The sequence below is a fragment of the Cimex lectularius genome, unplaced genomic scaffold (assembly GCF_000648675.2).
Source record: "Cimex lectularius strain Harlan isolate CLEC.00 unplaced genomic scaffold, Clec_2.1 scaffold147, whole genome shotgun sequence".
Lineage (NCBI taxonomy): Eukaryota > Metazoa > Arthropoda > Insecta > Hemiptera > Cimicidae > Cimex > Cimex lectularius.
This window is the reverse complement of record NW_019392851.1, coordinates 297,707-309,292: the sequence shown is the minus strand read 5'-3', so window position 1 is coordinate 309,292 and position 11,586 is coordinate 297,707. Positions and strand designations below refer to the sequence as shown.

The following is an 11,586-nucleotide window of genomic DNA, read 5'->3' as shown; positions in this document are numbered from 1 at the left end:
AAGAAAAGGTGAAAGGTGAAAATCAGATGGAGCCATGCCTGGAGAGGACGGAGTGCGTGGTAGACTTCACAACCAAGCGTCATTATCACCCCTTTGTCGTCCAGGCTGTATGAGTAGGGGTGAGAGTTACACCTTTTCTGATAAGAGTTGGTTGTTTCTGGGCCAGGACAAGAGATACCCGTTGAATAGATTTCTACGGCGTTGGTAGTGCAGAATGCCTGCTGTATTACACCGAACACGAAGCAACACCATTTATTGGTGAATAATTGGTCTTCCCGTCAATGGGACAGTTAATTTGGTCACAGCCAATGGTACCACGTACTACTTTAGGTTCTACAGGGTCTATTTTTTGTCGCATGTGACAATCCGGTAAAAATTCTCTATTGCCCAGGGAAAGCAATGAATGGCAAATATTTAGATGCAGAAGTCTTCCAAGTCTTCCCAAGCGATGCAAGCAAAAGTGACTGGTTTCATCGCGTATGTTGAACACTCCGACAAGTTTCTGATATGTTTGTCTCGAATGAAGTACGATAGTTTCTCTCGATTAATCATCATTCAAGACAGAAGGTCTACCAGATGGTGGCTTATCTCCAATCCCTTTGATCCGAGAAGGAAAATTTTTGAACTAATTTTTGGCAGTGCAATCTTTCCATATGTTGTGAAAACGGGTAACTGCATTCGACCAGAAATACGTATTGGCAATAAAAATTGCCAAGAAGGAGAGGACATTCATTACAAATTCACTACAGGATAAATTATATAAAGGATAGCCCTTTATATAGCCCCATAAAAAGGAGTTTTCTCAACATTTCATCTTTCATTCTTCTACACGGTTCTTTCACTTCTATTCCATCTTTATCTTGCTTTATTTCATGTACTCACTTTGTTATGATCGTACACCAATTTGGGTCTTTTTGTTTAACTAATCTTTATCCCTCCCTCTCACCCTCTCTCACTTAGTTTTCCACAAGTCGCACTCTCTATTTCTTTTACAAGGTTTTTTACTCTTTGTTCCTACCTCATTCAGAACATTTTTACACGTTTTCTATTTCTTTCGTTTTGACTATATAACATTATTCTTTCACCCTTTCTTTCTTCTGCAACCAATCCATCTTTCTTTGTTTCAATCAGGGACTTTTTCTTTCTCTCTTATTTCTGTGTCTCATTCTAAATTTTTAACTTTTTCTGTTTTCTTTTATTTCTCTCCCTCACTATGCAGTTTTTGTTAAGCCATTCTGCCGATCTTAATAACTCCCTTTTTCTTTATATCTCTTTCTCTTCTTCACCCTGTAATTACTTTTCCCCTTATTTTTTATTCCGTGTTTGATTCCTACTTCTTTTTATTTGTTTCTTTTTCTTTCATTTCCACTCAGCTGTCTTATATCTCCAGTCTTTGTGCTTACCTTTTTCTTATTCTCAAACTGACCTCTCTCTCACACACACTCTCTCTCCTTCTCTATCTCTATCTATCTGTCTATCACTGTCTCTGCAGCTGACTTTTTTTTCTTTGCATCTCGCTATCACTCCATTCTCTTTTTGTTCTTTAGGGTAACTTCATTGTTACGTCGCCAACTCCCACTTTGTTTGTTTCGCACTATCATCGGTTTTATATAGATGTTTTGTGTTCCGAGCATAAATCTATTCCAAGAGTCATATAATGATACAAGATTCAATACTTCTAAATAATGAGGTCTGTCCGTACTTTTAAAATACTAATGGTGTACAAAGCAATCATAAGGACATATTCTTTTATGTACAGGTTGGCTGAGGTACAGTTATATGGTTTAATTTTAGTTTACCAATTATTATTGGAATTATTTGATATTCCAATTGGCATCATTTCCTATTATTCTAATTCATAATGATAATATGAACATTTTTGAAGGGACGGAGGAAAAATTTATTCTGGTAAAGTGTCATAAGGAGTGTAAGATGTTAACAATAAGTAAGAACAGAAAATAATGTACAAAATATAAAAAAATTGAAAATCGGAGTGTTGGTAATTTATAATAAATACTTCAGAGATCGGGTACACTTTGCCACCTATTAACAAAGGCCGTGAAATTTGGTCAAGTAGTATCCCTGTTCCAGTCATTGGCCCATCTTCTGCCATTTTACCTAACTTATTGTTAGTAAATTTCTTTTTCTTTATGTATCTTGCTCAATCTCTCTCAATTTCTTTTTAATAACGCCATCACTCCATTTCGCGTTTTGCCTTCTTAAAATGACTTTAACGATAAGTTTCTAACTCCCACTTCATTTAGTTCTCAGTTGTATTCAGTGCAACAATCTTTTTCCAAGAGGGAAATATTGATATAGCATAAAACTATAATAAGATAATATTAACTGCTAAACTATTAAATAATTATAGTTATATATAGATTATAGTTTTAAAATATTGCTGATGTACAAAAACATCATAGGTCATGTATTGGTTGGCTGAAGTACAGTTATGGTTTATATGGTTTAATTACAGGCAACCAATTATTAAATTTGATATGTGAAAACACGGCCTTTGCTAAAGCTCTTATTAATAGGAATAATGTGAACATTTTGAAGCGTTGGAGAAAAAACTTCTTTGTAATAGTGATATAAGGAATGTCAGATATTAACTATAAGTAATGACAGAAAGAAGTATAAAAAACTATAAAGTTTATTCAAAATCGGAGTATTGGAAATTTACAATAAATACTTTAGAGATCGGCTGCACTTTGTCACGTCTTACCAAAGGCCGTGAAATTTGGCAAAGTAGCCGTGGTGAACGGCTGGGGTGTGGACGACAGAAGTTTGGACGACTGAAGTGTGAGTGACAGGGGTGTGGACGACGGGAGTGTGGACGAAAGAGGTGTGGACGACGGGGGTGTGGACGACGGGGGTGTGGACGACGGGGCTGACGAGAGCAGCGGAGTGGAGGGTGGCGACGGGAGCTACGGCGTATACTCCTCTCTTGTAACGGTGGGAGCCGGCAGCATGAGCGACGGCGGAGTGAGCGGCGAGGTGAGCAGCTCTGGCGGCAGCGACTTCAGGGGTTTCACCGTTCACCAAATGGGGCTGTTGTTGGTGTCCAGCCCATTGTCCAGCGTTCTGACCAGCCCATTGACCGGCATTACGGCCAGCCCATTGTCCGGCGTTGTGACCAGCCCATTGTCCGGCGTTGTGACCAGCCCATTGACCGGCATTACGGCCAGCCCATTGTCCGGCGTTGTGACCAGCCCATTGTCCGGCGTTTTGTCCGACTCCGTTATCATAGAGGTGAGTGTCGTCGTGCCATTGTCCATCGTCTTCCTGACCTCCATGGTAAGCACCAGACCATCTGAAAATGTTTGACCTGAATTAATCCAACATAAAACAATTAGTGTACTCATCAAAAAAGAATCGTTTCAAAAAGGTCAACTCAAAAGGAATGAGAATAACAACTGCTTCAATTACAGGCCATTTGAAAAAAACTTTTGCTATAATAGCCACCACTAAACGAATCCATGTTAAGGACCCTGGAAGGAAGCACTAAGTTAATTTGAAATGAGTTAGTCAAACATTAAAGAAGCATACACTGATCAACTGACAGGCCAATTAATAATCTGTATGTCATAGCCATCACAGAGACTGAACAGAGAGAATCTGCCTTACCTCTTCTCCTATGGAACTACAACTAGATAGAGCTAGTACTTTTCTTGATCTAACCAAAAGGTTTATCAAAGTCACTCAGATCAGTTTCAATTACTGCTAAGCCATCTTACCATTGTTTACTGGTTTTCAAAGTCATCATTGAACCGCAAGTGGTGAGCTGCCTTGCCGAAAAAATGAAATACTTTTTTTCAATAAACTAAGACATCCAATTTCATCAGGCAGTTTAGAAACTTGTGTTTTTCAGGACTTGATTCCTAACGATTGTGCTAATCATAATCTAATAAACCAGCTCATTGAAAGGATACTATTTGTTTTTTCCTTAAAATTCTTTTAAGTTCGTTAAACATCATGGAAGTGATACATGTTAAAATATAGGGAAATTAGGAAATAAATCTTACCGTCATGTGAGATTGTCTGTTTTAAATTATTGTTATATTAAAAAACATTTTTTGTTGAACTTTTAATCTCCTGAAACTTTCTCATCTATTGTAAAAGCAAGACGAATAGGATTGTGTAAGGTTTGACCGTTGGTTTTTACAAAATAATTGACGGCTTTGTTGTCAAAATTGAAAAGAACAATTGTACATTGTAAAACCAGGTCGAAAGAAGCTTTTCAAGTGCTGCGGCAATAGAAGTTAGAACTTCATTTAAATCAAATAACGAACGGTAGCCGTTGGGTCTTGGATAAAAAAGAATGCATTCTGTGACTGGTTCTATTTTGCCTTATGGCCTGATTGTATTCAATCTTCGTTTTTCTGTAATTAAAAAAATGTCTACACTTCAAAAATAATTTTAAACCCTTACATACAGAGAATGAGGTGTATTGGTATATCACCATTAGTTCTTCATGTTTAGACGCACAAAAGAAAGTTTGCACTGCTAACAAATTTTAAAAAAATTTGGTGAAAGAATTACTTACTGATAAGTATTAAGTATTAAATTATTAATAAGTACTGATACTTACTGAGCCTGAGCACCGCTGTTTCCTTGGTCGTAGAGGTGGGTGTCGTCGCGCCATTCACCATCGTCTTCTTGGGCACCGTTCCAGTTTTGGGCTGGGTTCCAGCTCTGAGCAGGAGCGTGATTCCAGCTCTGGGCGGGAGCACCGTTGTAACCTCCTTGTCTAGAGGGGCAAAAAAAGTAAATTAATAAATAATTCTTAAAATTGAAAGTTTTATCGACTTACTGTCCAGAAGCCCTAGCGACTGCGGCGAAATGGGCGGCCTTGGCGGCAGCTACTTCGGGGGTGTCGGCGACAGGTCCGTGTCCCCATTGTGGGCTGGCCGCGGCAAAGGCGGCGAATCCCAAAAGCACTGCTACCTAAAGTTAAAAACATATTAAACTATGAAAAAAAATCATATTCTTAAAAGAGTAAAACAAAAACACGTTCAGTAAAAATGAAAAAAGTCTTTCTGATGCAATCATCATTATTTTCACACATTCAAATTCTTCTTCGTCAAAAAACTACCGCCCTTGAATTAATTTCAACATGCCTTGAATAAAAATTGGACCGAAGGACAAATCGAGCAAATGAGCGTGAAAGTAAACTATTTTTATTCGGCTCTGTCTCTTTAAGATAAAATATATCTCACTCTCGACACGACCGCAAAAATGGCACAATTACACAGAAAACAAACACTTTGAGCCCTGAAGATGATCTCAATAAAGATCGAAACGTTGGCACGATAAAGAAAATGTTTTTCTGAAACCCACATCACACCAGACCGCATCTCACGATTTCTAAATAAATATAAATTATATCATGTCATTGGATTATGTGCAGTCAAAGTACGAAAAATGTTTAAGCAATTTTTTGAGTCAATTATAAACTACTCATAATTTTTTCCTCTTTTTTTGTGAATGAATATTTTTCATAGATGTATCAACTTCCGAATTTCGGAACTTAATTCAGACTCATGTTAAGCTGTCTTTAGTTTCATGTTTTTATGTACAATATTTTCTTAGCAATTATTTAGTATTGATTTTGCTTTTTACAAGCCGAGTTTGTGACGTTTTTATTCAAATGAACTAAAAGGGATGATATTCCTTAACATAATAATAAGAGAACACAAACACATTGATAATAAAATTTCTTCTTACAAATATAATCATAATAAAAAAAATTCAATCCTAATTTAAAATTAATGAATTGAGCAATTACCAAAATTGGAAAATGAATTACATATTAATAACATCAAATCGACCAAATTTTGTCTTATTCATATGATAATTTTTAAAGTAATTAATTTTTAATTGATATAATAATTTATCTAAATTTTAATGAATCTGGGACATTACTATCAATTAAGTCACTAATATTGTACATATAAAATTTGCGATTTTTTAATAATATTTCATAAATGCTTACATTATAATTAAATATATATTACAATATTTTTTCTTATATGTGAGAATAGATACAACATAAATTAGAAACATCATAAATACTGTTTTGTTATTTAGATGCCATCCATTAAAAACAGGTTGAAATATCAATTTTTTGAAAGTTATGAACTTTCTATCTCTTAAGAAATTGTATTTAAAATCTTCTCGTTTTATAATAATGTGCCAAAAAAAGTACATAATATTAAAAATGCATAAAAACTAACATGTGTTTGTCTTAAAGTTTTGTAGAATTATCGAAAATCCATTATGTCATTATATGTAATGTAAATCTAAAAAAAAATATACGTTTCCTTTAAAAAAGAATGCCTTTTTAGTTAATCTTTCCTGTAAAAAAATCAATATCATGGAGCAAGAAATTTCAGACATGTCGTTCATTAAATGCAAGTGAAGGTTGATTTCTAATTGTACTTCTGACCAACAAAGTTGATGAATGCTTGACACTTTAGCCAAGTTAGAAAATATGTAATTTTTTGTATGCTGTAGGTAACTGGACTTACCATAGGGTTCATTGTGAAACTGCTATAACTGTTCTGAAGGGTAGAGACCGCCAGGCTAGTTATATAGTGGACAAAATCCCCCACTATCCTGTCTCCGCGTAGTTCCTATTCTTGTCTACGCGAACTTCCCCTTCGTAAGGTATAATTTGAAAGAAAGAATAACACTCAGTACTTTCGTAAAGTTTTCAGGGAATACATTCCATTCATGAGGACGTCAAATTTCTAATGATTTTCTGACTTGACCTATAGCAAATTGTTGAGTTTAACTTAATAAAGAGGGCACGATGTACAATCCGTTAGTTCTACATCACAATTTAACCTCCACCCGGTCAGTTTGTCATTGACAATAATAATATATACGCATTTATGGTATATTTTGAACTTATTCAGTTGGTTGGATATTTTGAACTTATTGGTTTGAAGAAAATATCCAATAATTTTACCATAATAAACTATGATACAAACTTTATCATTATGGAATTGGACGAAAATGATTGAAGATTATTATGTTTTTTTACTATAAAACAATTACGTTCGTAAAAAAATGGTCACTTCCCTCTAAAGAATATCTGAAAGATGTTGCAGGACGAAATATTAAGACCCTTATTATTTTCCCTGTTTGAAAATTTGCTGATTTGAAAAACAAAATAAATGGAATTTCTATGTTTTGTCTTAAATATTTCAGAAATACCTTTTCTCTTATACGTAACGTCACTTTGAATGAGCCACATTTTCAATATTAATATTCACACTAGAAAATTAATGTTAATTGCAACTTTGGTAAGGTAATAAAATAATATGCCGCGTTTATTTTAACAGACATAAATTATATGTTCTCTTTATGTAGCTTACAGAGTTTTAATGATTTATTATTATTTTAAATTAACTGCCCTTGTTTTTACTACACGTTGAGATCTAATAAGTCTTGAAAAACTTATTATATTCTGTTCAATAGGTACAATACAATTTAATAATATAAATGTAACAAACAAAAATATAATAATATATAATAAAAAGGTAATAATAAAATTCATTATTATTTTTTAAATCCATTTACTTTTCCTGGTCAATTGACCAGGTTACTTCTTTAATCATCAATTATTTATTGATTCTATGTAAGGTCTTGGTTGATATAAAAATGTCAGTGTTACGAGGGGGATTCGAACCCACGGCCTTAGGCTAAATACGCCGTTGCTCTACCACTTGAGCTATCGTGACTTCGATCCACTCGGACACCATCTCTCCATCTCAACACACCTTTTGAATTATTATTATTATTATTATTAGTATTAATTGAGCCGAAGGTCGTGGGTTCGAATCCCGCTCGGGACACTAACTTTTTCATTTCAACCAAGACCTTACATAAAAAGAATAATTAATTGAAAGAAGTAATTTGGTCAATAGACCATTACACATAATGGATTTAATTGGTCTTAATATTTATCAAGCACAATTAATAATCATACTGTATAAGCTGATAAGACAATAAAACTGATTTTAAATGAAGAATTATACAAATGTAAAAAATACTATACATTTTAAGCAATAAAAATCTATACAGAACTTTTATGAATCCAACTGAAGATTAAAAAAAAAGAGTACCATCAAATTTTAGAAAAACTTATAAAACATAAAATCTTAAATAAAAAAGAAATAGTCAACTAACTTCACATCCCCACGTACAATTTTCCCTTGTGGAACATTATATATAAGCAGCATAACAAAGATTCAGCAAAATTATTTAAAAAAATTAACAACGATAATCCTTTCGATATTAGAAATATTTTTCAAATTTCAGATAAAAAGTTAAAATGGATTTTTTTTGTTCTTCGATATTGTCGCAATGATTCCTAATATTCCTCTTAATTAAACCTATGACATTATTTAAAAAACTTGGTTAGTAATAGAAACAGATTCCTACATAAAAAAATTGACCTTTACATCAAAGACTTAAAAATTTGTAATAAACAATACTTTTCATTTGAAAACGTTTTTTATAGACAATTATTCGGTATCGCTATGGGAGGTTCCCTACCTGTTAACTAAGTATGATAATAAACGATTTCATTACAAAACCTTGTCGACTTCTAACTAATCATTTGCTGACCAACTAAAAAAAAATGTTTTATGAACAATATATCAGAAAAAATAGAATTTTAAAATATATGATGTTGATTATATATAATTTTGTAAAAGTCTCAAAATAAAATAAAGAGTTTATATTCCCCCGAATAGTAGATACCAGAAAGATTTGTCAAAAATGATGTAATTACTCAATATGACTGTGATAAAATATGTCTAGGTAAAAAAAAAAGTATCGGTAACCAGTTAACGAACCGTAGGAAATAGGAACAGACTGCAAATCCTAACAGGATTCTTAACAGGACCTGCAGATTAAATGGACACTTATAGAAAATTGGAACAATCCAAGATGGCACATGCAGATTCTGCAAGGAGGCAGAAGAGACACCAACACATTTACTAACAAACTGCAGAGCTACATTAGCCCGCAGGAGATGTTTTGGGATGTATAATGTGACCATAGAAGAGCTACAACCACTGAAACCTGGCCTATTCTTGACGAAATAGGACTCACCGATGCTTTAGGCAGAGAACTGGGGATACAATAGCTCTTAAAGGGCGCAGTATACCATACTCTGAAAAATTACATCTAAACCTAACGAACCGTAGAAATGATATGAAATATACAAAAATAACCCAGCCCTCTTTACATATAAATTGCTCAAAACATAAAAATCCACACATTTTGGATTTGAACAAAACAGGCGCGAGATTGTAAAGAGAGTAAGGAAGTACAAAGAGATTGTAAAAGACATATCTTGCAATGCATATATATTACAAAAACAAGTGAAAAAACTAATTATAACCAAACGTCCTTATTTCCGATATTAAATAATAATTAAATTTATTTTAAAATCTAATAAAAAAACAAATAAAAAAATTCAATATTTTAAATTCGAGGCAAACATAAAATATATTAAGGCTAAAAAAACGTCCTTAATGTAAATAAAAATTGTAAAAAATCTAAAATAAATTAAACTTATTGTTAAGAAATCATGACATGCGGTCTGGTATGATGTAGGTTTCAGAAAAACATTTTCTTTATCATGCCAACGTTTCGATCTTGATTGAGATCATCTTCAGGGCCTGAGATTTACAAGCATTTTTTAAATTTAAACATCCCAGGCCCTGAAGATGATCTCAATAAAGATCGATAAAGAAAATGCTTTTCTGAAACCTACATCACACCAGACCGCATCTCACGAATTCTTAATAATCATTGACTAGCGGTCACTTATCACCACACATTAAAATTATTATGAAAAAATGCATATGATTAAAAATACACCAAAAAATTAGATTTCTGAAAAAATCATTCTGAAAAAAACAAAACGGCTCATTTAAAAAACAATAGATACCCTTCTTCCATTTTGGGTATGTGGCTTGTTGGAAAGTATTTTTTTTTTTAAATATTACTTAGAAATAATAGATAAATGTATATAAATAAACTTAAATTACAAATGCAAGATGGCAATACTTTGTATAAATTTAATACAATCTAATAAACATTTTAATAAAATGTCAAATGTGAATATCTATGTTATACTTGTCATTTTGTAAAAAGTATGGATGCAGAAGATGGGTTTAAACTCCCAAAACTTCCAAATGAATGTAAACATGTAATGTTTTTACTTTTTTGTTTACAAAACAACATGGATATGTTTTCTAACATAAATAAAAAAAAATATACAACTTAATTCACATTTTTTGTCCTCGTCAGTCTCATTTTCTCTTACTTCTGTATTTTTATTTCTACCTAATCTTTTTTTCTCTTTCCCTTTGTCACTGTTTGTTGATTATCCTATTGTGAATTTGTTCATACTCCACCCAATTCAATCTCTTTCATTCTCATTCTGTTACTTATTCAGTCATATTCCTCCTCTCTCTTACAGACTGTTTCTTTCCTAGCCTAATATGTATTTTTTTGCTACCGTACTCCATTTACTTCCTTTCTAGTAGCTATCTCTCCGTATCTCCCTCACTCCCCTTCTGACTATTCATCTATAAATCTCTCTTCAATTCTCGCTTCCTATTTTTCCATCACTCTTCCTTTCTTTTTTAATCATCCTTTTTAACCCTTTCTTTCATCCACACGCGGTTTTTTCTCTTTTGTTCCAGTCAGTCAGTATATTCTTGCATTCTTCTTCTTTCTCTCTCCGTTTCTTCGTCTAACTTTTTCTTTATGATTCTTTCCATTCCTCTCTTAGTCCATTTCTATTACTTCCTTTTTTTTTCTTTCCCTCTCATTACTGCTTTTTAAACATTTTTGAATTTTTACCTAGTATTTCAGCATTTTTTTTTTCATTTTTCTCCTATGTGTCACTATTTAAAATTTTTGCATACTTTTTCACCTGTTATTCCTACTTCACTATCTATTCAGTCTATCTTTCATTTTCACTCATTTTATCTTTTTCCTCGGAATACGGACAGGAACAAGTCATAGACAAATTAGTACATACGTTAAAATAAATGAAATACTCTACGAGGTAAGGTTCCTAAAAAATAAAATACAAAAATAAAAGCAAACCTTGGTTGTCAGCTCACATGGCATAATCCATTTTAATCAAGGCGGTTTAATTAAGCAAGTCTACTAATTTGTGCCGGGATAAAGTCTGGGACATTTTCTCCTCTCTTGAATGTACCTGGACTGTGAATTATGTTGCAGTACCATTTATGTTTATTTCTTTACTGCATCTCTTAAAATAAAAGTAATTTATATTAGACAAATGTTTGAACTATCAACTATTCAAGAACAGTTCGATCTTACAGAAACTTTTATGGAAATCGATACAAATTAGTTTTTAGGTAAGACGGATGTTTTTTTCTCACTGATTTCCAGTTTGAACATGCTGTTTATATGTATATTTATATACATATATATAATATATGAATTAATTCTTAACAGGACCTGCAGATTAAATGGACACTTATAGAAAATTGGAACAATCCAAGATGGCACATGCAGATTCTGCAA

The 11,586-nt window shown here is 32.9% G+C and overlaps 1 protein-coding gene across 3 annotated transcripts; it reads right to left on the bottom strand.

Annotated features, from left to right (window-relative positions):
- Positions 1-2,635: 2,635 nt before the first annotated feature.
- LOC106666744 (pupal cuticle protein-like) lies at positions 2,636-6,553 on the bottom strand. Of its 3 annotated transcripts, none has more exons than XM_014394152.1 (5): positions 6,531-6,553; positions 4,814-4,947; positions 4,592-4,750; positions 3,210-3,313; positions 2,636-3,161 (listed from the first exon to the last, which is right to left on the bottom strand). In XM_014394152.1, the coding sequence occupies exons 1-5, from the start codon at positions 6,540-6,542 to the stop codon at positions 2,722-2,724; spliced, it is 849 nt and encodes a 282-aa protein (XP_014249638.1). In that variant the 5' UTR covers positions 6,543-6,553; the 3' UTR covers positions 2,636-2,721. The 3 variants fall into 3 exon arrangements, with proteins under 3 accessions (XP_014249638.1, XP_014249648.1, XP_014249630.1); XM_014394162.1 differs by having other exon boundaries at positions 2,636-3,137; XM_014394144.1 differs by having other exon boundaries at positions 2,636-3,313.
- Between the last annotated feature and the right edge of the window lie 5,033 nt (positions 6,554-11,586).